Source organism: Leptosomus discolor, chromosome 3 (assembly GCF_034619465.1).
Source record: "Leptosomus discolor isolate bLepDis1 chromosome 3, bLepDis1.hap2, whole genome shotgun sequence".
NCBI classification, from domain to species: Eukaryota; Metazoa; Chordata; class Aves; order Leptosomiformes; family Leptosomidae; genus Leptosomus; species Leptosomus discolor.
Window position 1 is genome coordinate 13,318,231 of NC_141393.1, and position 26,488 is coordinate 13,344,718.

Sequence of the window (26,488 nt, forward strand, 5' to 3'; positions counted from 1 at the left end):
TTTATGTTGGTTTTTAGATATACACCTCACCAAGGTTTTTATTTTGAGATGTTTGCTCTCAGTTTGAAGATGACATTAATTTTGAAATATCCAGGCAAGCTTTCTTAGTTTTGAAGAATCTTTCACATGCTGAGGAAAACTCCAGTTATGTCACAACGGACAATTTGGTAATAGTACAGCTACTTTGGCAGTCTCACAGTCTCATCTTTTCTTCATTAAAGCAGTACTATCAATGCAAACTAAACAGTTTAAAGTCACTTTCCTAAATCCAGTCTTAAGCCCCTGCCCTGCACTTCCCTCTTCCTTTCCCTCCATTTACTACTATAGAACTACCTGTTCGAAAAAAAACGGAACCCCTCCCCCAGCAACACTGTGCCCCATTTTTGCTTCAGGCATTTTTTTGTTTCAGAGCATCTATATCACCCACATATCTATAAGTCAGTTAAGATTTCTAGATAATAGTCTTGAAAATAAACACAGCTGGCTGTTTCAGAGCTCTGAAGAGATTCTTATTGCTTGTTAACAAAGACTACGTTTTTTTTTAATCAAACAGCTTACCTGGAAGTCAAATGTTTCATCACAGTTGAAAACCAAGACAAAGCGGCCAAGCTGATGTCCAAGAGCCTTAACAGATTCTGTTTTACCAGTACCAGCAGGACCTGGTTTTGAAGTGGGACAGATGTGTTTTAGTGTTTATTATCTGAGGTACCACCGCCTACTCATGTAATCTGTCAGCACGCTGATTCTGATGATCTCTGACAACAGGGTTCAGTGAAACCTAAAACAGTTACAACTTCCCCCAAAAGACTTCAATATCCTAGTTACAAGTGTTCTGCAGGTTTACATTAAAGCTATGTATTAGAGAGGGCAAGAATTCATATACTTGTCTCAAGTTTTCATTGTACTTCAGCACAAACTTACCAAATGGTGAACCTCCAAGTCTTGCCTCCAGGGCTTGTGTCATTGTCAGGTAACAGCGGTCAGTAAGAGGAGTCTGTACCAGCTTATCCTGAACACCAAGGTACTCAAAACCATAGTTGAATTTGGCATTTGCCATCTGAATGGAGAGTTGTTGCAACACATCCGTCTGTTTTGGATCGAAGTAGAACCGCATTTGGCTGAGCCACTCAAAGGATTTGGAGTTGTCGATCTTGCTTTTGATCAGTGATCTTGTAACATCTCTCTGGTGCACCAACTCAGTGATCTGGAGGATGAAGTAACTCCTTAGACCACAGCAATACAAGCTGTTGCTAATAAACCCAGGAATCCTACAGCTTCTCAGATTAGCATAGTAAATTGCCATCACTTAGAAATCACAACCTACCAACAGACTCTGCCTTAAAATCTGTTTCTACAAAGACAAAACTAACAACTTTGACTGCTCCTGTTAAGGACCTTCCTAGCTTTCAGCGAAGCACTCTGGTCCAGTTAGTCTGTTAGTCCATTACACTACTGAACTAGGTATTTTACTTGCCAGAAACTATGAAGACAAGTACTCCTAAAACAGACGAGACATCCCCCTCTCAAAATCTGCAGAAATAACCCAGGATAATTTTAACTCCCCGCCCCCCCTTATCTACAAATAAAAGCATATAATAATTACAATAATAATTACAGTAATAAGCAGCTGAATGAGGTATTTTATGATTGAATGAAGAAATTAGTAACTTCCACATTTGGAAGAGCTAGTTTGAAGATCAATTCAGTGAGCTAGTCTATAATATGCTATTATGCATTAAGCTCACTAGAGTGAGAAACACCACCTACAGGATCAGGGCTTGATGCCTTTGCTTAAATTGCATGAAACTTTTTCCTAGAAAAAAAATAAGTCTTAGACTAATCAATCTTTTCATTAAAATTTAAAAAATCCTCACCTCCAAACCCAGAAGAGGTAAGGAGGTTTTTACTTACCAAGTGCTCTAGTTTCCTTCTGCGAAGAGGTGGCTGCTCCATCAGCACAGAGTCTGCCAGGACATTAAGTGTGACCTCCACATTAGCTAGCACAGAGTGGAGAGGACTGTTGTCTCCAACTCCACCCATACCATTGAGGGCTGACTCGACATTCTCAGACCACGCAATCTGGGCTGACAGGACAACAAGTTGAGCCTGTGTAACAAAAATCCTCATCAGACAGTTTTCCTCACTGAAGTAATCAAGCTGCAGTATGCTTAAGTGTTCCATATTGATACCTGGTATTTGTCAATCCAAGAGATGTAGACTGCTGGATCAATTGAAGTTGCTTTTCCAAAGATTTCTACTTCAGTAACAGATTCTGCAAGCAATTTAGCAAGGGTCACTCTCATTTCCTTTTCAACAAGAGTGAGCCACTCATTGATCTTTGGATGTTCTGTGATGGAGACAGGCGTTTTGAACAGCACCTGGAAGAATTTGGTTTATATTAGCCCACGTTCACTTATTTTCAGAATTTTATTTAAAACAGAAACACTGCAGCTATACCTCCTCTCCTTCACGTGAGGATATCCCAAGAACCACAGAATTATCTTCATTGAGAATAATGCTAGAAACACCAGCAAACATCTTCTTGAAGTGTTTCTGCAGCTTAGCAACATTTTTGCTGTTTCCAATGATTTCAAGCAAGTCTTCATCACCAACAAAGTAAAACCTAATAATTACATAAAATTAGATCTATATCATAACTCCAGCTATCACTTTTAATTTATTTATGCTTCATAGATGGCCACTATACAGGAGTAACTGACACGCATTTCCCCAATGCACAAACCATAAATTTGCTAGAAGTTATACTTCAGTTCTAAGATTAAGTCCCAGTTTCCATGGCCTGTACCTTACAAAAGTGTATACATGCTCCATACTGCAGGTTGCTTTCTTTACCTATCCATCCCTGAAATACCCACAGCAGACCTTGGGACTGAATTAAGACTATTAGGGCAGGGAGAACTCCCACTCAGTACCACTCTCATGCTAAGTGACAAACTAGTTGAGGACCACAGGTAAGTCAGAACCAATGACTTAAATACTGGATTGTGACAGTTTAGACACTGTCCTTCAATCAAATGCCAGAATGCAGCAGTTCAAAATAGAACCTGCAAGTTTACAGAAATCAGCTGCAACAGTTTCTTAAGCAATATCTGAATCCTACAACCAGCCACAGATGAGAAAATCAGGGAAGTTTTAGTCACACTTCCTGAGAGGTAGCTATAACTGAATTCTGTATTTAGACAACACAGATTTAAATGGTCATAACACCTTACATTGACGCAATACACAAAAATTGGCAGAGGCTTAACAGAACAGTACACCAATTCCTGCACAGAACCATCAAATCACTTTACTTCAAGAGTCAACTTCTTACCGAGGGAAAGACGACCTCTCCCTTTCCAAGTATTCTCCCAGTGCCTTCTGTATCTTGCCAAGCAAGTCTGCCAGTCTCTCTAATGACCTCTGCACACCTTGAATGTTAAGGACATCCATCACAAGCGGAGATTTGGACACCTTTTTCATGAGTGCCAAAAATTCAGTGCTGATGCTGCAAGTAAAATAACACAGTACATTAGTGCAAACCCAGTAATCACATGCCTGCAGAACACCAACGTTATTTGTCTCTAAATGACCACTGCCTCTCTAATTGTTGCGGCAGCCCTAGGGAACACAAGGCTAAATTCCCAAAGTAGCTCTTCATCTACCTCAAGTCCACAACAAAACCTAACTTCTTTGCAGTGTTCAATCTATCAGTTCCACTGCTGAAGGCCTACTTGTCTTCATTGCCTGAAGAGATGCATAAATCTGGTTCTTCGATCTGACTGGAAGTGTGTGAAATGAATAAGGATGACCAGAACAACTTAAAGCACAGAAAGAAAATGACACCTGAAGGGTGAAACCAAAGGCTGCAGCAACAGAAATCAGCCTGCTTGTTGCAGCCACAATGCCAGAAAAATCCTTGAGGCAGCTGACTGGAACTAGCAAGAAAAAACACCTGAATCCAAATCATCTTTAAAAATTGTACATAAGCCTGTTTATAATAAACCTTTTTCCGTCATAGTTGTCTACATGCACCTCTTGCCATATTTGTTTGCTTGATAACTTACATCTACAGCAGGGCTGTAATCCAGCTGGACCAGGTAAGAATACAGGTAGTATTTCAACTTAGACAGTGATACACTGAAGTCATGAAGTTGCAGGCCTGTCCACATGGTGTCCCAAGGCAGGCAAGAAACGAAAAAAGCAATTAAAAATTTACCTCTGGAACCGCTGGGTCTCCACCGGCAGCAAGTGCTTGATGTCTGCGCTACCAGTGAAGATACCCTCCAGGTAGACCCATCGCCGTTGGACATCTATCCACACATCAAAGAGTGCCATGATACGGTTCAGCTTATCTTCCCAGCTAAGGGCATCTTCCTCAAACACCTGAAGTTTAAACGCTGTATTAATATTCATTTTAATAGTGTCAGGAGTTTGACTGCTAATAATTATTAGTGGAAACAGTTGTTTGTGAGTTACAAAGTGAGCATTTGCAGTTAATTGTCTGTCAACTTAAACAGTAAATATAGTCCCTACTGACAAATATATAAACTAAACAAGAGGGGAAGGCAGAATTAAATGAAGATTCTTTAGCTTTGCCTTCCATTCTACCTTGTAGTATGGCGACAGCTTCATTGCGGACACGCTGTTAATGTGCTCTTTTACTTTGTTGAAAAGGTCATCCCATCCACGAATCAAACGACATTTGTTCTGGTAATTGACCAAGTCCAGTTCGTAAGTGTTCCACACTTCTCTTATCTGAAGAAAATAAACGTTTAAGATATGACATCAACCATTTCTGCTCCAACACAGTTATAAAGTAGAATTGTATTACAGTAATCAGATTTTTCTTTTTTTTTTTTTTTACCCAAGGATTCTGGGTTTAGGGCTCAAGAATAAAACTACTGTGAGTATGATGCAGTTAGGTAAAACTTAAACAAGGTGGGGTCTTTGCAGTCATTACCAAGGACTGCTTTTCCCAAATAATGCAAGTTTCATCAGAGAAAGCTTACACAGCTTTAAGCTGTGCGCCCAAAACAGTGCTCCATGGAGTCTCAGCACTTGTATCAACAGCTTAGATTGACAAGTTTACTACACTGGTGTCGGCTACCCAACAGCGAGCCTTTGATTTGCTATTACGAGTAGACATACAAGAGCTGATACTAGCCTGTTTCAAGAACTCTTCCAAAGCCATCTCTCCCTGAGCCACAAGCAGTACATCTTTGACGATTGCTTCATTTCTCTGTAAATCAACATCCCAGATCTGACCCAGGGTCAATTCTGAGACAACCCAGTTAACGTGAAGCCTTTTCATCAGCTGTTTCCAGTGACGATCTTTAAGTGCCTCGGATTTCAGTTCAATAACTAGCATGTTTATCTACAGAAGACAAGAAAGCCAGTTACACTTTTGAACTCGAACTATAATATAGAGATGCATTTTAGAAATGAGTGTAACGTACCTTCATGTAGCCCTTCAGAAGTCTCTGAACGTACTCATAGGAAGCATACTGTCGCAAGCGGGCAGGGAAGTTTTTCAGTTGGTTCAGCAGACCATCTAAGTTTTGTCGAAGCTGTCAGTAATATAAAAGCAATGAAATCTTTCTCTGCAAGTGCTGTGCATATAGTTGTACATGTTTAAAGTTATCTGTACATTTTTACAGAAACCTCTTGCTAATGAGACATTATTGACAGTACAGCTCTTTTAGTGTTACATGTATTGGCATAAGATATGGTTACTCTATAGCTGGGAATGTCATTTTATTGGTCTCATTAATCGTCACAGGCAGTTTATGGCTCAGTGTTCCTACTGCTCGCTACCTCCTGAGCACTGAACTAAAACTGATGCTGTTCATCCAACTACACAATGAAGTTTCCTTAATGAGGTCCAACACCCTATTTAATAACAGCACAGCTTTTAATCTGTACATGGGAGTCAAAACTCAATTTCAAAACTACTGGAACTGCATAAATCCCCTGCAAAATTACTTAAGTTGTGACAAACCCTGTGTATTTTTTTTAGCTTAGCATGAGAAGAAACTTGCTCACAAGATACTGAAAAAGGTACCTAAACACTGAAAACTATCTGGAATGAGACAACTGAGTATGTCTGTTTCAAGAGGTCTAATTCCTAATTTGCATATACTTGCAGTAGCTACATTGTTTATGTATACAGAAGTGAAGTACCTTACGAGGCTGTACTGAAACCCACGGTTGTTCTTTCATTTGATCAATCTGTTCCCAGACCTTAGAGAGTTCAGACCAGACGCCTTTGAGATCCTGCAACTCCTCAAGGGCTACCTATAGTAAAGAATGTATCAAACATCAGCAGTTATTCCTAATTTCTTCAAAGTCATTTGTATAGGGGAGTTAAACAGAATACTTTTAACATGTCAAAAACCTTCAGATAGCTTGCTAATTCAACAGAACTGCAATAGCAAGTGACCCAGATGAGATTTCCCATCTCAGGTTACAAAATAGCTTCACAAGACGAAGACACGTCAAGGAAGAGATCACAGACAATCCCTTAAGGCTAGAACTGATCGAGTGTGGAGACTGCGTCTTGACACTAGTACATTGCAGGCTACAAGTCATTCTCTTAAGGGAGAGAGAGATGGAACTGAAACATTTTTATCTGAAACCAACAAGAAGTTGTATGAGCGGGTTGTACCTGGACGCGCTCTTCACTGCCACTGAGTAGTCCTGTATCTGTTAGTTCCAGAGCTTCCTTGGCCTTTGCACACTTCTCACGATCATCCTTCAGCCTACCGAATTTTCCTTCGTAAATAGTAAGAGCTTGAAGAGCCTCTTCTGGACGCAGGTTTCCCTAAAGTTTGCATGGGATATATTAATCCAAAACTCCTATAATCAAGCTGAAGCCAAATTAAAAGCAAGGACTGAACACTAAATATTAGTTTGTCTCATTATTTTCCCCTTTCCAGTTTGCTGACAATAAGGCTACATAGTAATCCAGAATACATCTCATCCCACTTTCACATGCCATTTTTGGCTTTACTAAATATCGTTTTAGGAAAAAAAAAAGGGGGCAAAAAAAGCAGCTTGCTTTTGAATGCCTCCCACATGCATGCCTCTGACATGCCCCTTGTATTAATCATTGCTACTTACTGTTACGGGCTTTGTTTTCTCCCAGTCTGTTAGCAAGTCAGTTGTTCGGCTCTCCACTGCACGATCCTCTTGCACTATCTTCATCTGCAAATTTGCTACTTGTTGTTGAATGGCAGAATCCTTTCTACGCATGATATCATTAAAGGCACCCCATTCTCCTTCAATATTGTCAATGTACAGCCAAGAGGATGGAAACTGGAACCTTTGTTTCTCAAGCAAGCGCTGACCGTTGCGATAAAGCTACAAGAAACAGTGTTGTCAGTTAAAAGGACAAAACTAACTTAAGTTGCCAGGCTAAATACTCATCATATTTTAAGCGCTCACTATAGAGCTCACAGGATTCCTCAGGATATGAAGTTCGAGTCTGTTTTCAAGAGAACCTGAATATCATGAAGCTGCATTTTAAGAGCTAAGCCTGACATTTCCAGAAGTAAGAATCATTAGCAAGACAACATACCTCAACTTGCTTTTCAAACTGCTTGATTTTACGTTTCAAGGACTGCACATATGTGATGAACGTCACTGCATCTGATGTGCTGGCAGTGTCCACTGAATGCTGCTCCAGTTCTTGACGGGACTGTTTGGGGCACAAATCAGTGTTTTAGAAGTCTAGAACACTTGATCTGAAAGTGAAAAACTGGAATTTGGACTTGTCTTACCTTAGAGATTTGTGAATGAAACTCTGTCATATTCTGACCAAGCATCTGGCCAAATTTGCTGAGCACCTCCTTGTGCCAGGAGTCATACTTCAAGTTCACCTTTGATTGTACCTACAATTGAATAAAGTTACGTAATAGTAATTTGTGGGCCTTGCTGCATTCTGCTATACACCCATTCTGAAGTTTAAAGAATTTATCACAAACGATAATTACATTTTCTTACCTTGCCATAGTCTATGACAACAGGTCCAAATTCCTTTCTAGTTTCTGCATTGTCAAATGTTCCTCTTGCCTTTCTTATCTGAACCAGAAGGGCTTGCCACTTATTCAGGTCTTCTCCAAGACGGTTATATATGTTTTCAGCCTGCATATCCCACAGACACTGGTACTGCAGCCAAACCTAATGGAGGTATTTCACAAACAATGTTCAGAACTTCTCCAATATATTCCAAAAGACATGTGTCCCCAACCCCTAGGGAAACAGAGAAAAGTCCATGTTCGTTTTAGCTGTAGCATTACATGGTGTCAGCCTCCTACCTTGACATACTGCTCCACTTCAGTCACAATTCCCATGACAGCAGAGTATGACTCCTCCAGAGCCGCAGGGCCATCAGGCATTCTTGTCAATGCATTACGATAGAATTTCTCTTCCTCAGACAGCTCATAATGCACTCCAACCTAAGAACCACGATTGTACATGTGATATATATTAATTCCAAGGGCACTGAGATTCAGTTGTAGAGCAACATGCTAAGATACCAAGCACAATTAATTGCAAAGTAAAAATAATTGCCCAAACTTAGATACCACTCCATTACACTTACCTGATACCTCTGACTTTGAATTCTTGGTAGCGACAAGATTACCATCTTCCAGGAAAACATTTCTTGATAAAGTTTGTATCTGCACTCTTCAATTGGTGGATTCAAGTATATCACCTGGTTGGTTATTCTTAGTTCATGTACAATGTTCTGCAGAAACAGTAAACACACTCAGTTTTACTAGCAGATACTATTACCCATAGACCAGAATCTTGGACTTCAAGAACTAGAACACTTTTGAAAAATCAACTTGCACTTAAATGGGAGGAGGCAAGTATTCCTCCAAAATCAGATGCAGAAGAAGTATTTATCTCCCATATGAGCCTCAGATATAATTCTCACATTAAGTAACTGACAGTAAGGAAAAAACAAAAAAATCCTACAACAAAACTTACTTTGATCTTGGGTTCGCCACCAGGCTTATGGCTCACTTGGGGAGCATCTGTATCCATGTCAACTTCTGCTTTGTCATCTGCTTGTCCAAGAAGAACTTGGGTCCAGGCCCTCAGTCCAGCTTGCAAACGAACACCCAGGATTCTTTCGATCTAAAGAAAACAAGCCACATTGGAGGAAAAAGCTGCATATTCACTGAATAACGATCCCCACTATCGATATGTTCTGACACCAGGCACACTGTGGCACCTCAAAAAACCAAGTGTTCCCTTATTAAGTCAGGAAGTAAAGGTACTAAGTGTACCTTTTCCAAGAGGTTTAAGAGTTTTGGTAATTTTCACCAAGTACTGATTCCAAGCTTCTCCTGTCCTCATTGACTTTAATGGAATTAAACAATTTTAAAGTGCTTTGAATTTGGACTAGTGTCCAATAACCTGAAACTTAACATGCAGAACCAAACAACATGAAGGCCACAAGCCTTTGCTACTGGCAGAGCAAATTTTCACCAGCCTTTACCTACTCGCTCCCCACCACCTTCTAGGCAGTCAAGCTGTATCACACTTTTCTCTTCAAAGGACAGAAGTCCCTTGAATTAATTGATCTGAAAAGTCAACAGCTAAAACCAAAAAGGTCTTGCACCTTCTGCATACAGAAAATGCACTGAAATTTTCAGAGAATGGGGAGACAGAATTTTCCCTGGGTGACTATGAAGAGTACAATCAAATAAGATTTTGCACCTGATTAAAACATTTCCTCTAAATAGATACTACTCCTTGATCTCAAACCTACCTCCATATCCAACTTATTGACCCAGATTGGCAAGTTTGAATATGAATGAAGATTTAAGTCATCCACAGCTTTCTGAACTCTGTTCAAGATTTCAGAGAAAGTCTTGTGATCGTACATGCATGTTTCCAATGATCTTACTTCCAGATCTATTTTCTCTTCAATAATGAGCAGATCATCCACCTAAAAAGGTTTAGGGAAAATGGGATGTTTAGTTTGACAGGTTAGACAGAGGCAACAATAATTATGCAGTAACTGTCAGTCAATTCTCTCTATCTGGACTTAGTAAGCCTTATCAATTTTACTAGTACTAGAAGATCCATTCAGCTGGCCAATTTGCGCCAACTCAATCAGCTACTTAACCAAAGAGCTACAGAACTGGTCATCAGCTACTGAATTCCACTTTTGGTTAACCACATGTTACTGAAGTATAAATGGAAAAATTTTGTGGCATTTGAAAAATAAAACAAACCTTTTCCTGGAAACTGAAGACAGTCTCGGCTAAGCGCTGTACATATGGATCAAGTTTGTATGATTCCCACACGAGTGCAATTCCTTCTGCAATCAAAGCCTGCACCTCCTTCTTCAAGCCAGCAACCAGAAGCGAGATAGTATTACGCTCTTCTACTTTCTCACATGTTCGTTCATATGTACGGACACTTTCAATGAGAGAAATAGCAAATGGATAGAGCTGGTTTGCTTGGTGAGCTTTGTTGACAATTGCTAGAGGAACACGGAAACCAAGCCACTTCAGGTTTCGGACTTCTTTTGAAAGTGTAATTATTTCTGGGAGGAAGTTGACTTTCAGTTTCAGAACATTTCCACTTCGACCTCTAACACGAGTGCTTTCAATGGTGAAAATACGACCAGACACACCAAGATTGCGCTGCTGAACTTTTCTTGCCCAGTCGTCAAAGATCTCCTGAGTGTTGAGCTTCATGCGAAAGCTATCTCCATCCTGCTTCAGCTTCTGACCTTCTACATGGTTCTCCCAGCCTTTGCCAAGGACATCCTCAACACGTTTCATGTAAGCGGTGAGCTGTCTGTCAATCTGTTTTGCCCAAATGATAGACCCAGACACAGGAGGCAAATCACGAACATGACTCATTTTACAAGCTTGACTCTGTGGGTACTGTACTTTAAATTTGTCATGAAGAGACTCAATATCATCTTTTACGCGCTGGATCAATTGTGTTTGATATTCACGAATGGCACCGCGAATGTGAGGTCTGACAAACAAGGCGTTAAACCGAGAGAAGATTCTGAACATTTCATTGGCATTCTTTGCTGTACCAAGCTGGTCTCTCAAACGGGCAGTTATTCTTGTTTCAACTCTGTCAATTCTTTCATCATACCGTTTCATTGCTGCCTCCCAGGCTTCTGTACCTTCTTTGGAAACATCTAATCCATCTACTTCCTTAACGTTTTCATAAGCAAGATTGACTTCTTCAATTGCATTAGCATCTGCAGCATCAAAAAGGACTTCTGCGACTTTCATATCCTGTGGTTCAGGTACCTCTCCTTGATTTTGCTGGGCAACAGCAGTCACCTGCATTAGAATCACAGTTTAGTGAGCTGATGCTTCAAAATTTACCTACAAATAGCTAAACACAGTCAGTTCTAACAAGCATTGCAAAAACCCCTACAAATTAGTACCAAATCCTTAAGAAACTTTCAGTCATGTTTCAGATTTAAGTTCCACTAGGAATAGGGCAACACTGTGACTTTGCAAATTTCCACTACCACGCAGCATAATCTCATTTTCCACTGCAGTTCAGCCAAGCTCAAGTATTTACACACTTACTAATCTCCTCTATGTTTTGTCTGTACTTGCTGTTTCTATTAACATAAGCATTATCACGTAGTACATGACATATGTCAGAATTAAAGCTAAGCCTATTAGCAAGGGTTCAAAACCAGACTGTTTTTGGAAGAAGACAGTGAAATGGAGTGTTACATTAGTTTTGTGTTGGTAACTTTTTAAAGCAACAGTGAACATGCTTGAAGTTGAACACTCTTGAAGAAGCTGCACAGATTTTATGTCTGATAACGACCAAGAATATTACCTGAGGTCGCAAGACTCTCACAATAACTGCTCTCAGCTGCTCATGCTGACGCCTGAATTTCCTCATTTGATCAAGACGACCTTGGAGTTTCCTATGAGCAGGATTGATACGCCACACCATCTTCAGGTTCTCTTCCCTTTTTCTTTTCACAATATCTCTCAGCAGAACCTGTAGCTTCTCATATTCATCATCCCAGGTTTGGAACACTTCAAAGCACGCAACCATTACCTGAAGAGTTTTAGAATAGGAACTTTAGCTCCCAAATGAAATGTTTCCTGAAAGTCACTATTCAATGCAAAAATACAGCCACCAGTGCCACAACACAAAAATACAGGCACCATTACCACAAAACCACGAACATACCTTTTCAAATTCTTCATAGGCAACATGCATCAGTTTTCTGGTTCCCAACACTTTAAGTAGCTGAGAGCTCAGATCTCTTGAAATAGCCTCTACTAAACGCAATGCCCTTTGGATTGGGTATTTCGTGTTTCTGATTTTTCTCAAATGGGTAAATATTGCAACAAGGGCCTGCCTTATTTTGTCCAGCTCAGTAGCAGACAGCAAGTCATTCAGTGGAAAGTCTTTCATCAGTGGATTATAGTCATTCACAGTTTCCAGAGCCTGTTTCAGACCTAAATGTAACAGAAGATTTTGAATATAACTTTTCATTTCATTAATCAAATCAAAGCTTTAACTAGACCAAGGTCACTCCAAACAGCATTGTTCTTCGTACCATAATGTTCAAGTTTCATAACAGCTTAAGTTCTGCAGGACATTTGTGAAAAATATTATTGAACAAACATTTTACCTGTGTCTGTATCAAAGCTGACAGTTGCATGAAAACGTTTGCCATGTTTTAGAATATCCAGAGTCAGAAGAACTTCTGGACTTTCACGTTTTTCCTGAATGCGATACAGAGCCCGTTCCAAATTTAACCAGAAGCTTATCTCCTGTAATGCAGTGCCTGATGCAGGATCTCGATCTAATTTGGTAACCTTAAAAGAAAGAGAAGGGAAGGAGAAAAAGCATTTAATTTATATGCTTCAACTGTAAAAACCTGCTCTATTAGTAAATATAACTGAAACACATAACATCTACTAGGCTTTAATAATGCAACCTCAGACAGTTTTGGCACTCATTCTGTGAGAAGTGCAGGAACCACAGCACAGTAAGCATCAAAGCTTAATTCCAGTGGTCCTAAGGTCGGTTTTAGGACCTTCATGTACTATCCTCAGCATAGCCTGAAAAGGTCTCCTGTCCACCTTCCTGATCAGTCTCTGTATTCTAGTTAATAACAGAGGAGCCAGGCAAGAAAACAAATGTTTATGCTCTGGCATAAGAAAAGGCACCACTGTTCCACGAGCAATAAAAAAAGCCAAAGTAGCATCGGAGATGCTATTTCTGAGTGACAGCAGAAGAACAGCAGAGTTCTTTTGAAAAGTCACAGGCAGGAATAGAAGAGATTACAAGACAGGACTGGAGCAACTGTTCTGAAGTGGTTGTGGATGCACCTGGGAAAACAACAAAACAAACCAACAAGACCTGTTTCTCTCGATCTCCTATAAAGTTCTGAAAAACAGTTACAAAATTCAAAGGGTTACTGCCAGTTACTCAAGCCTATTACAACACAGATAGAATAGTCATGCTCTCGGCTACTTGCAGAACAATTTAGACTAGACTCTAAATTTAGACTAGGCTTGGTCTAGTCTACAATTAGACTTAGTCTCGTGACTCAGAAAACTGGTCTCAGATCTTCAGAGTATCCTGCATGGAGCAGTATTTTACCAGTTAAACTGTGAAGAAGATACACAGTACTACATAGAAGTTCTTTTTTTTTTACCTTTTGTATCTCTCTAATCCAGCGGTTGACTCCAGACTGTAGCTGATTGAGGAATAACGGATCCTCAGCCTTCTCACCAAAATCTGTAACCTTTGGTTTTTCTCCACGTTCATAACACTGCTTGGCAACATTAGTAATGGTTGCATGAATTGGCAGACTAATCTCTGGAATTTCAATATTCTGCTGCAGATGCAAGAGGCCCATTTCAAGTTCTGCAATCTTTTTCTCAACTGAAGGAGCCATCTTATCGCCATCTCTGAAAACGCACAGATGTTTCCATGTGAGAAGCCAAAACAAACCCCACACACAACACATTTAAGCCATCTGAACTACTTCCCCATAGTCAGCAACAGCATCACAAGCAAATGTGCACTTAAACAATTTCACGTGACTCATCTCGAACATTTTTTTTTTTAATTAAACACCTACTTTAATTCATGAGCAGAGAAGAAAAGTATTTATACTAAATTACCTGTCTGCTTTGCCAGATTCTCTGATATAGGACTTGAAAAAGGGTGCAACAGCATTGCTAATGAAAGAGTGTAATGTTTCATACGGAGAATCTTCACTGAGAGTGAGCACTCTCAGTTGGGAAGACACTGGTTTGTCAGCATCAATCACTGGTGTACGCTTAATGAATGCCAGGCTGCGGAACAGAGAAGAGAATCACCAACTAAACATGTGAAACTTAAGTGACAGTTAGAATAGCTTTAATCTGACTGCAAATCACAGGAGTCAAATGCCAATCTGCATTATCATACTTTGTAATCCTTCTTCTAAGAGACTTGAACACAAGTCTTCCCATAAACACATCGTTATACTTCACCAATCAGCCAAACTTAGCTACCAATAAGGACTCTGCAGTTCTTATAACTGGCACACATCTTATGAATTCAGAGTCAAATAGGCATTCAGGTCAGTGACAAATACGCAGGAGTCAGACATAACCCAAGATTACTGAACCCAAGCTGTGTATGTTACATTTGCACGTATGCCAAATTAGTAAGATTTTGTTTCTTTAACCTCGGAGCCGTAAATCCTAAATCCATTCCTTTTAACCCCATGACACACCCTTGTTTTATCAGAGCCTCCACCTTGAAAAGCGATTGCCCCACCTGAATAAAAACACTGCATGAAGCACAAAGTGAACTGGAGGCAGATTTGTAGGTAAATCTGCTTGTGCAGGTTTTGTATTCATCAGGTAGAAATGTCAAGATCTATTTTATCACCTCACCTGTTTGATTTTATTCCATAATGAATGTCAGTGCTGATACTGTACGAAATGAACTCTTTTTCCTCTTCTCCTTCATCTCCCACATCCTCTGCAAAAAATATGCCACGTAAGAATTATTTTATTTCTAAGGCATCTGCCACTCTCTCCCAATCATCTTCTGCTATTACCAGACTATTTTCTAACTTCTAATTTCTACACCAACTAAATTAAGTTAAATTTAGCTTTGCAATATCTCTCTGATTCAGACTGGGTTTGTTTTTGGTTTTTTGTTTTTTTTTTTTTTTTAACAAAACTCCATTAACTTTTTTAGGTTGCTAGGAAAAAAGCAGTAAAACATTACAACAAGCGAATTTATAACACATTCTGAGAGATGGAAATCTCCTGCTACACAGACTGTGCATTTGTGGAGAGATGCTGCCAGGATAACTACACTCCAGTGAAAACATGGAACTGCCGCTTTTTTCTTTAAAGGTTGCTTTGTATTTTCACAGACTTTTTCTTTGAAAGCGATTTGGAAATTAAGTCTCTGGACAAAAAACCTCCCAATAAAACAAAACCCCAAGCGATGGTAAGTACTCAGGCATTAGCACAGCCGATGTATCACAGATGACGTAATTGCTGGGGATGCAGGCAGCTGTGCTGCAATGCGGTGATTTCTGTGCAGAAGGTTACACCCTGTTGGGGGACACAACCTGACTGGATACATTACAGTGGACTCCTGTCCTGCTCGGATTTCATTTGGCCCTTCACAGGAGATACAGCCTTAGGGTGTCACATTTGTGAACCCGAGCACCAGAAGCCTGGTCACAGAACAACACTGCACTAAACACTACAGGAACCCAGGCGAAAGCTGTTGGCAGGCTGTGTAGCTAGTGATACCACATAGCAGCTTTCTGTGATCAATAATTTACTTCATACTATCTAGTCCATGCACAAGTTTCAATAATAACATCATTATTAATAGCGTCACAGAAAATAATACGCTGCTAGAGGTTCAGAATCTGTTAAGTTTGAAGACTGGCTGTCAATCAGAAAATCCACTCTCCCCAGACAACTGCTAGTAAACCAGAAGACATTGATGGAAACGCCTTCTGACCATAGTAAATTAGTATTTAGCTTCTAAAAGACATAGGAAGTGTTTTTAACCATACACATATAAACTATGCAACCAGCCTGGAGCTAACTGATCACCACTGTCTTTTATTACTTCCAATCCAGACTAAGGATAACCAACCTCATGCACCAGACATATGAGAAATCTAGAAATCACCACAGCATATTAACATCCACTGGAATTTCTTTAAATCTTGATAAAAACTGTATCATGTTATAAAGATTGTTGTCCTTTTTTTCCTCCTCTAGAAAATTCTGTTAACCCTGCTGAAAAAGAAGTTTTGAACTTTGGAAGGGGAAGGAGGAGGATAATCAGCGGAAATAGGCACAAGATAAACAAAACCAGGATATTTTAAACATCTTAAATTCACAGTGAATAACAGACGGCGAGCAGAAGAACCTTCTTCATGTTTCCCTCAGTGCACAGCAGCTGCAGGACACACATCCAGTACCTCACACTGCGCCTGCTGACGTGTTAAATAATGCAGTATGAAATATGACTATATTAGGATCTGATATACACCTACAGGGACTGAACCAACAGCACACTAGGAGCAGTGATCTAGAAGTTTAATGCTAAAATTTTGCAGACTCAGACTGGCAGGCGTGTAGCCATATACAGACTTTAGGTCTTGCTCAACAGTGAAAGTCTGTGTTATTAATGGAGCCTAGCTGTATTTTATTATTGCTCATTAGGCTGGATTCTGTGACAGTAAGTGCCTATTTAGCAACAGATTTGTTGACAACAAAACGTCATTTTCGAAATAAACAGAGTCAGTAACAGCAGCACGTAAATAACAAAGATGTTTCTCCAGTCAGAGTGTCAACGTCGCTGCAGTATTTAATGCAGCACTTGATGAGGTTTCCCAGAACCGTCTACAAGCAGCACGGCCACCAGGCTTTGTTCACTGAACGAAGACACTACAAGGTCTACGTCCTGATTCATGAAACGTCAGAGTCTCCCTAACCAACCACGGAATAACGCTTTTTATAGGCAGATTCAGGTTTTGGTTTGTTCTTTTCTCCAAGGGCTTTGGGGTGGGCTTTTATTTCGTTCTGTTTCAGACCGGTTATGCGCCTCGCCAAGGAGGAGGTCATTTCCCCAGCAGAAAGGAGGCTGCGGCAGGACGCGCCTCCCGCCCACTGACGAAGCGCTTTCGGTGCCTTTCCAAGCAGGACGGGCTGCAGCCGCAGCGCCCGCCCCGAGACCGCCGAGCGGCCTCTGCCCAGGCCCCCGACCCGGGAGAACAAAGCACAGCGGGGGAGGCCCGGCCAGGCGGAGGCGGCCAGCGCGGGGCCCGCCCGCTGATGCAGGCCCTTGCGGCCACCACCCTCGCGTAACACCGAGCCCCGCGGAAAGGCGCGGCCGCCGTCCGCCTCTCCGCCCCTGAGACGGGCGGCGCCCGCAGTGCGGCGGGCCGCCACCTCCCCGAGCGGGGCCGTACGGGAGGCGGGGAGTCCCCGCAGCCCCCGTGGCGGGCGGGGGATAGCGGCGGCGGCGGCGGCGCGCCCCTCCCACCGGCGGCAGGGCGGCGGCTCCAGGCAGGCAGCGGTGGGCGCCGCCGCCATTTTGACAGCGCGGCGGCCCGCCCGGCTCTCGCCTCACCTTTGAGGGTGGAGCGCTCCACCAGGACCGTGTGGACCTGCGGGTCGGAGAGGAACTTGCGCATATGCTCCACGGCGCCCTTCTCCTCCAGCGCCGCCTCCAGCACCGCCGGCGCTTCGCCGCCGTCCTCCAGCAGCAGCGGCACCAGCTTGCGCAGGTGCTTCTGCAGCACCGACACGTCGGCCACGTTCTGCACCGCCGAGCCCGACACCTCCATGCCGCCTTCCTCGCCGCCGGGGCCGCCGCCCCCACCGCCGCCGGAGTCGGACATGCCGAGGCAGGCACACCGGCAGCCGCGCCGCGCTCCGCCCGCTCAGCCGCCGCCCCGGCACTGGCCCGCCCGCCGCGCTGCCAGCGACGCCCCGCCGCCGCGGGGGAGCCTGGGAAGGGCGGTCCGCCACGCCCTCCGCCGCCGGCCCAGGGGCGGCTCCCGGCCCGGCCCCGCCCGCCTCCCCTCAGCCGCCAGCCGGCGCGGCGGGGTTGGGACCGCGGCGTGGCGGGGGGGGAACGGGCGGTGCCTCCCCGCCCCCCTTTTTTAGCGGGGGTTGTGTTCGAGTCGTTTCTTGCGGACGGAGAGCGCCGCAGCCGAACGGCGAGACAAAGGGACGGCCCCGCCTCGCCGCCCCCGGCCCCCACCCTCAGCCCCTCGGCAGCCCGGCCCGGGTGAGAGGCGTTCTGGTACTGCCGCCCCGCTACCTGGGAGATAAAGCAGCACCGGGACTCATTTGTCCAAAGAAGAAAAAGGTTTATTTCACGTTAAAAATAAGCACAGAAGCTGTAAGAACAGGGGGTACGAAGGACATTTTTCCATGAAGAATGCAGCAGGCCAGCTTGTCACCATCGGGGAGGGATCAGACATGGCTTCTCTTCAGCGAGGAGCAACCCCCGCCCCTCTTAGCTTGGGTGCTTTATATACACCTAGCTCATACAGCTAGACCTGCTATTTACAGTCTAAGGAACCCCCCACCTACACCATTAATCCCAGTCTTTTGTGAGACCACTTCCCAAAAGTGCCAGGACATAACAGAGAAGGCAGAGTTGTGAGAAGAGGCCTGTTCCTTCAGGGTCTCCTTCCATTTTCAGAAATCCTTAAAGGTCTTTTACAGCTGCTGCATACATGCCTGCCATATCCCAGTGTGTACGCTTAACTGATCTAAGGTATTAGATAAGTTTAGCTTACCGCTGCCAAGATGGACAATCCTGTTCCTCCTTGCCCAAACCAGTCCCCTCCTTCCCCTGGTCCTGGTTGGTATTGGAATGTGCCTGGGAGAAGGGAGGTGGCAGTTAAGTTCTAGAGCAACTCCACAGACCCCCAAAAAGTACCCTGGGGCCTTTTGGTGACCCACAGACTGAAAACTCCAGTTTTTGTTCATACAGAGGTGGAGAAGGGGATGTTGCCCAAAGAAGAAAACCAATACTGCCTCTAAATCCCACATGCATTTCCTCAGGCAGATACACAGGAAAATGCATAGAGACCCTCAGGCCCAGGCTCTGTTCAGATGTATTGCCCAAGAAATAAGGAAGCTGGGGTAGGATTATCCTGCCTGACAAAGTCCTGACGTGTAAGCCCCTACAGAGGCCGAACTCAGCATTAAAGTCTGTATGTCCAGCTAGGATACTAGGAATCCACCTAGCCACACACCCCAGCCTCTCTGTTTCTACTGGGGAAGAAAGCATGCCTATGCTCAAGCAGGCTCCTAAGGGATTTAGGAGTCTGGTTTAACTTTGAAAAACCAGTCATTTCTTAAGTAACAGAAATCTCAAAACTTCTTGTCTAGAAGGAAAACTATCTGTTCAGCAATCCAGTTTCAACCACAGGTACCAGAACAGATAGAGGCAATTCATTGAAAATCAATCAAACCCATTTAATTTCTGCACACCCCCCCCCCCCCCCCCTTCTTATTAGAAACGTACATTTTACTTTTGGTGAAGAAAAATATTGGTAGACACTCATCTGAATACTCTATTTACAGAATATAGTTACTGAGAGCATTTAATACAAAACTCAACTATTTCCATTTTTCAAAGTCTAGTTTGCTCACACCCTGTCATTCTTCTACATGCAGGTTATGTTTTTGGATTACATTTCATATGAAAAAAAAAAAAGAGCTAACTTTGCCAGGCTGTCTGAATTCCACCAAGACTACCCTGCATCTCGTCCTGCCTGCCTGCCTTCCAATGGAGGGAGAATTACCTACTTCTCACATCCACGTATTAAGTATCAGTACAGGCCAAGCAACTGAAAAGCACAGGTTAAATTAAGATCCTGCCCTTCAGGACGTTTGTTCAAAGGGTGTTGATAATACTCTAAGCAACTCAGATTCCTCTTCAGTGTAACTTGGCACCTCTTAGGAGGTTAGCTTAAGCTGTGGTTCCAAGTGCTAGCATGCTCATTCTAAGACAGCCATCATCTGCTGCACCAAAATGTCACAGAATTTTTGTAGCTTACAAAGCAAGATACAATATTTCATTACTGTAAACCTGCTGCCAGGAAAAAAAATTAGGAAAAAAATTAGGAAAGTAAAGTAAGAAAGGGGAAGAACGCAGGACAGAGAGAGGAAATAAGAATTCAAGTAATTATTTACATACATTGCTGCTGAATTGCAGAGAAAGTAGGGTCAAAAAACCCCCAACAAGTCTCATCTTATTGTAGGTTTTAAAAACAGAAGTACTCCATGTGTGACAAGACTTTACAGTACAAAGAACAAGTCTAGGATTCTGATAGTTAAATGCCAGGCTACTTGCAATTAAAAGCCAGTGTAGGTAAGACACTTTGTATTCCTTTAATGCTAGGCTGAGGAAGACGTAAATTATGTTAAAGGAATCAAAGCAAAGACAAGATAAACTAGCTGTTTGCGCACGTTCTCGTGTTCAGTTAAAGCATATGGAGAGAAAAGGCTTTAACCTGCTCAGTCGGGGTGAAAGATAGCTTGCCTTGATCTACCTTCACTTATTTATGAATGCCCTTTTCTTGGGTACACAAAGAACCTGCCCCCTCTCACAGGTATGCGAGGACCCATTGAAATCAGCCATCCAAAAGGCAAGATGGCCAGTATGACACATTTCCCCTATAATTTAACTAAAAATAAGTATTTCAGAGAATCAGAATGAGAACTAGGACTGGACAAGACAGACAAGATTTGCTCCTGGTAAATGCCATACAACAGATATAGAAAGGCATAAGTTACAAAAAAAACTTCAGAAAAAAAATTCTTTTTTTTTTTTTCCTTTTCCCTACATTTAATAAAAATTTCATAGTATTTGACACCAAAAACAAAGCAAAAACCCCAAAGCAACAACAGAGCAAATCACCTGCTTTCCCACCTCTAATCCTCTTGCATCTTTAATTCTACAGCTAGAGAACTAGAAAAATTCCTACGGCCTGACCTTCATGCTAGCATGAACCCTCATAGTGTCGTCTTCTGGATCACAAAAATGCCTGAAATATCTTGAGGCAGTTATGTCAATACCCTTCTCCCCTTGTAGCAACAGTGGAAGCCCTCTCTCCTCAACATGATGGGGTAAATGCTGATGAAACTTCACGTTTTGTGTGTGCAGTCCTCTGCCTGCGCAGGAGTGAATGCAGTCCCAGTATGACTGTGTTCAAGAGAAAGCGAGCTGCAGTCGTGCTGCTCTTCAACTATGTGAGGAAAGAATAATGTATTATCTTCTTTAGCTCCACAGTAAATTCTCCCTTGGGAATTTTTTCATACAAAATTTTTAACTACATCAAAGTTTTATATCACAAGGTAAAGACAGCTCAAGCCAAGTCTCATCATATGAAAGAAACTATAACCCAGGGAGACAGTGATATGGTAATTAGAATGGCATTTCTTAATTAGCTATATACAGTCAGAGTCTCCACAATCATTACGTACAGTAAGGATAAGATTCAAGGAGCAGAAGTGCTCCACTTTTAGGTGGGTAGTCCATAATGGGATCCAGGATGATATCCAGGATAACCTGGAATCGCAGTCACCTCCTGTAAGTACATTTGTAAGGTCCTAAAATAGTTTCCATAAAGCAACAAGCAACCACCCCGAACAAGTGTATTTGTGCTACACCTGCACCTTCCCTTCCACTTCTAAGGAGTCAAACCAAGCAAGAAATGCCAAAAAAAGTTGTTGGTCAAAGCCCCTGAGAGAGAAAGGATTAAAGTTCACATCCTGAACACACCTGCAGCTCAGTAAGGTATTTATACAGAAAAATGTCACTACTGTCAGTATTTTAAAACATTATATTTTTGAGAGGTATTTAACCCTAATTTTGTAAAAACTGAATTACTGACTCCTCAGTTGTTTCAGTATCTAGTTTTTGATTCATGATTACGCTTGGCAGTGCATGCGATGAGTTCACTTCTGAGCTCACGCAGAAAACTTTGTTTCAGCACCCAAAGGCTTCACTTACAACTCAAGTCAGTAGTCAGGTATCGATCTCAGGCTCATATCCCCACCCCAGCTCCCCCTCAACCCACCACTTACTGAAAGTCAGCATTACGTGAGTAATTTCCTTAGTTCTTTTGAAGACGCTTATGGATTCCAGAGGGAAGACAATTCCTCCTACAGATTGAAGTTTTCTCCTACAACCTTGCTGCCTGACCATGTATCACCTACCACACTATACTCTCTAATTTTTATGGCTACTTCGCTTGAAGCCTGTCAATACAGAAGTCTTACAAGGGAAAATATTATGGTAGGAAAGGTGCAACTTTCATATTCGCAGACTGGAGATCTCCTTTTGGTACAGATGGTTGTTCTAGAAGTTGTCCGCTTTTTGTACTGAATATCCGTTATTCCATTTTTTTAATTAATGGCCCTCCCACGTATTTTTTTTTTGCCTTTGTGAACTTTATGAAGTTATTTTAATTTGTACATCTGATTCTGCAACAATAATCTGAACACACCCCCAAACACCCTATGCTAAATTTAGTTTCATGATGAGCAAGTAAAATTCACATGTTCTTTATTTGTCCATATAATACACCATTATTTTTTTAAAGTTTGAAAATTAGATAAAAGCATATTAAATGGCAGGTGTATGAAGTTCTTCAGAAACAATGTCAGAACAAAAAATTGAATTACAAAATGTTAAAAAATATGTAGGTACATTTGAACTTAACATTCCACTAACGCATAATGTTACAGATATTGTCTAATGAAAAATAATTGTGCCACTTACCTAATTTTTGCTGTTTCTAGGAACTTTTTATTCTGTACATAGGACAATTCTGTACAAAATATGAAGTCTACATTTTTATTATTACCATAAAACAAGGTACAATGTATGTACAATATTAAAATGAAGCCATACTAAAGCCACACTAAAAAGACACTTGTAATATTACTTTTGACATTCCTGATGTACAGGTGTAATTTTGGAAAATGGGGGAAGGTGTCAGACACAGAACTTTACGAAGAACAACAGTCACCAAAATTCTACTTCAATTTTTCTTTTCATTTCGGATTTATTAGTTTTAGAACAGTTTAGTATAGATTTATAAGTATATAAATATTGGTAATAAACATGCTAAACCATTAGTGGTGATAGATTTTGGAATATTGCCCAAGCAAATGCTCAGTGGCCCAAAACTTCCAATATGAATTTATGGTGAACTTTAAGCCTTTAAAAATACCATATCTCCCTTTTGGTGAGTGTTTATCTTCAATAAAGGACAAAAATAAAATCTAGACAGTGAAAGATGTTCTTATACGTTGAGCATCACACAATCAAACATTGATATACAGGTTGTTTTTTTTTCCTTGGGTAACAGAAGAATAATTCCTTTCAGCAACCTCTTGCACAAACATACTGAACACCCAAAATCAAAGGTAACTGATAATCTACCAGCTAAAGATGGAAGTTCAAACAATGGTATATCAAAATACACAGACATTGCTTTACACAATTAAAAAAGCACCCTTTTTCCCTCAAAAGGAGAAGGCATCTTTAAACTGTTTTAACATAGTTTATCCTAATGGTAAAGCATATCCTTTTCAAGTTTTACAGGAAACGTTTTCAGACACAGTGGACATTCCACTTAAAGGTTGGGTTGGTCTTTAAATTTTGTTGTTGCAAGCCAATATTTACCACCCACAATTTTCTTCCAATAGACAACGTAACAAATATTGGAAATTGAATGTTAAATGCAACCAACGAACAGCAGGCACTACATCTGCACAAGGTTACTATGAACGTCTGCTTTGCGCAACTTTTTTTTTTAATGGATGCAGGAGACCTTATACTTCCTTATAAAGTAAAACAAAACTACTTTTAAAGAAGCCACGTTTTTATCTCTTTATGCATCAAGACATTAAACATTAAGTTATATCATGTTACTGCCAGAGACAAAAGAAACTAATCACCCATTTAGAATAGCAGAACACATTTCAAACAGCTTGTAAGCAGGATAAGTAAGTCAAAATACTGGCCACCCTGAGAGAAATCAAATATCGAAGACAAAGCACTATATTTTTAAAGAGATTTTCCTCCCGTGCTTTTCCATCTACAACAAAAAGCTCATTACATGCAAGTAATCTTGTGGAATATATAGCAGCATTTGAAGATCATCAGCAACTCAGATGCATTTTCAGTTCACTTGTGAGGTGTATTTGCAGCACATGTGCTCTTTACAACAACAACAAAAAATATTTTCACGGTAAAATTATGGTCACTATCTCCTCAGCTCTTAGACTCATTTAAAATGAAACAGAACGCATTTCAAGGGTCTGTTCTTTTTCTTATTTTAATAAGCTTGTGATGTTGTGTTTCCTGAAAGGTCATGATCGTCTTTCAGATAAAAACTGATGCAACTGAAATCACGCGTAGTATCTGCCACAGAATATTGAACTCCTAGAGCCCAAGAAAAATGCTGAGTATTAAAAGCTCAGATAAGGGAGAAAACAGTGAAAGAGTATTTTATTGACCTGAAAAAACTTAAAATGATATTTTATATTCAGTCTATTCCCAGTCATAGTAAACAAATTTTCATTTTAGGAAAAATTCTTCTACCAGTTCACACCTGGAATACTGGTGCCGTATTATACACTAAAGACTGGAAAATATGGCTTTAAATATACATAAAGTATTAGGACATGGTATATATAGATATATATCTTTATCCTAAGTAAAGGAGAAATAAATTTACAGAATTCTTAGAAAGGAATGATGATTGAGGATTGTCATGAAAATCACCAGTTTGTAAGCCATGTTTTATAATACGAAAGAATAACTGTGTATTTTCAAAACTGCTGGTATATTACAAGACAGCAATAATGTCGAAACAACTGTGAAGTTGAGAAATCGTAGAAAAAGTTTAATACTTAAATTTGAAATAATTTTAATTTTGAAAACATTAATTTCTCATTAGTACCAACTATTGGTCATTCACTTAGCCGGAAAGAGCGTATAGAATGCGTTTCTCAAATATGACTATAAAAACTGCACGTTATCAGCTAGCTGGTACCATGGTAACACCTCCAGGAAATTGCGTCCACTTGATTATAGTCAACCCAACATTCTGCATATGGAATTGGGTAATTTACCATTGTTTGAACTACTAATCTTGAGCTGCATACTCTAAGTTATTGCCTACAGAACTGGGTTGAAGAAAGCTTTGACTTTGTGTGTAACTGATTGGTATGGCACAAAAAGTAAGTTCTACTGTAGAACTGAGTCCAGAAAAAAAATCTTTTCTTCCAAAATAATATTTCACTGTAATAGTTTAATGCCCATCATGTGATATTAATTCATCAGCTCTGCAATGTGATTCCAAGGCTTTCATGGTATAGATATCCTGAGGCAGTTCTGACTTGCGTCGCACAAGAGGACGATCTTTTTTCTGATCTTTCTGTGCCTGAAATAAAAGATAGAACAAAGTTGGCCAAAAATATTAATTACTGAACAATTACTTAAAAACATTTCTTGCACATCTGTATGTTCGCTTATAGGAAAAGAAATAAAAAAAATATAGGAAAAAGTTAATACATTCTCCTCTTTACTTCACCAGCTCTGCAGTTTCAAGTCTTGAAACCCTTTTTCTGCCAAGAAAAATTAGAAAAAAACTGAACAAATTCTAAGCTATTAGCAATCATAACATTACTACCATGAGTATCAGTTGATAACATTTTTAAAAATAAAATTATCACCTATCTTTTCACTTATTATTTTGTATGTCTCTACATGTAAGATAAATGATTTTAATTTTTTCCATTCTTCTAATTACTTGCACTATTCACATATCTCAAAATCTAAGGTTCTACTGTATCATTTTACCGATGCGCTCTCAAAACTAGACAGCATTCCTATCAAAGTATCTTTAAACAATATAATGGTGTCTCTATATACTTCCCATGTCTGTCTCACCTACTATAATTTGCCTGTTCAATCAATGATGTTGATTCATGTTCTTCTATAAAAGAAGTCCTTACAAAAACTGATTACCTTTTATTAGCTATTGATTTACTAGAATGTGCAAAAAGTTAGTAAGTCATGGTGGTCTTTTTTATTGTAGCAAAGAGTATTCACTAAAAATGCTCACACAGTCTGGTACAGAAAATTCCTGTCTACTTTCCTCAGTCATTCCATCACCTCTTCGGTATGGACAGTCCGCTACACTGCCAACCTCTGGCATAAACCTTACTCTCACTGAAACTGTATAGATCTTTACACAGTTCCTCACTTCCGAAGTTTTACTTCAAAAACTAAACTAAGCTGTCCTTCTGACTTGCCTTTTTTTTTTTTTTTTTAAAAAAAAAACCCTGATAACTGTAATACCTCTTGTTTTAGCATCAATTTTTGATGGTATTCAGCAAAGGATACATAACTGTCTTTCCAGTGTCCTCTGAAA

At 40.8% G+C, this 26,488-nt stretch overlaps 2 protein-coding genes across 4 annotated transcripts in view; both read right to left on the bottom strand.

Annotated features, from left to right (window-relative positions):
• The window catches only part of DYNC1H1 (dynein cytoplasmic 1 heavy chain 1), a 44,669-nt gene extending 26,755 nt beyond the window's left edge, over positions 1 to 17,914 (bottom strand). The window contains exons 1-28 of the mRNA XM_086462328.1: positions 17,644 to 17,914; positions 14,925 to 15,012; positions 14,163 to 14,336; positions 13,691 to 13,946; positions 12,659 to 12,845; positions 12,211 to 12,482; positions 11,848 to 12,075; positions 10,254 to 11,330; positions 9,785 to 9,964; positions 8,998 to 9,147; positions 8,606 to 8,752; positions 8,319 to 8,459; positions 8,005 to 8,181; positions 7,782 to 7,892; positions 7,580 to 7,699; positions 7,123 to 7,362; positions 6,668 to 6,823; positions 6,184 to 6,297; positions 5,460 to 5,570; positions 5,168 to 5,377; positions 4,612 to 4,758; positions 4,220 to 4,386; positions 3,335 to 3,508; positions 2,458 to 2,623; positions 2,190 to 2,378; positions 1,912 to 2,106; positions 922 to 1,204; positions 559 to 659 (exon numbers count right to left, since the gene is read on the bottom strand). Of these exons, the coding sequence (XP_086318454.1) occupies positions 559 to 659; positions 922 to 1,204; positions 1,912 to 2,106; positions 2,190 to 2,378; positions 2,458 to 2,623; positions 3,335 to 3,508; positions 4,220 to 4,386; positions 4,612 to 4,758; positions 5,168 to 5,377; positions 5,460 to 5,570; positions 6,184 to 6,297; positions 6,668 to 6,823; positions 7,123 to 7,362; positions 7,580 to 7,699; positions 7,782 to 7,892; positions 8,005 to 8,181; positions 8,319 to 8,459; positions 8,606 to 8,752; positions 8,998 to 9,147; positions 9,785 to 9,964; positions 10,254 to 11,330; positions 11,848 to 12,075; positions 12,211 to 12,482; positions 12,659 to 12,845; positions 13,691 to 13,946; positions 14,163 to 14,336; positions 14,925 to 15,012; positions 17,644 to 17,914 (5,832 nt within the window). The remainder of the gene's footprint in view (positions 1 to 558; positions 660 to 921; positions 1,205 to 1,911; positions 2,107 to 2,189; positions 2,379 to 2,457; positions 2,624 to 3,334; positions 3,509 to 4,219; positions 4,387 to 4,611; positions 4,759 to 5,167; positions 5,378 to 5,459; positions 5,571 to 6,183; positions 6,298 to 6,667; positions 6,824 to 7,122; positions 7,363 to 7,579; positions 7,700 to 7,781; positions 7,893 to 8,004; positions 8,182 to 8,318; positions 8,460 to 8,605; positions 8,753 to 8,997; positions 9,148 to 9,784; positions 9,965 to 10,253; positions 11,331 to 11,847; positions 12,076 to 12,210; positions 12,483 to 12,658; positions 12,846 to 13,690; positions 13,947 to 14,162; positions 14,337 to 14,924; positions 15,013 to 17,643) is intronic.
• Positions 17,915 to 22,882: 4,968 nt separating this feature from the next.
• PPP2R5C (protein phosphatase 2 regulatory subunit B'gamma) overlaps positions 22,883 to 26,488 on the bottom strand; it is a 79,447-nt gene continuing 75,841 nt past the window's right edge. For all 3 annotated transcript variants that reach the window (XM_086463642.1, XM_086463644.1, XM_086463643.1), the window contains one exon: positions 22,883 to 25,495. In XM_086463642.1, coding sequence (XP_086319768.1) covers positions 25,364 to 25,495 — 132 coding nt within the window. In that variant the 3' untranslated portion in view covers positions 22,883 to 25,363. The remainder of the gene's footprint in view (positions 25,496 to 26,488) is intronic.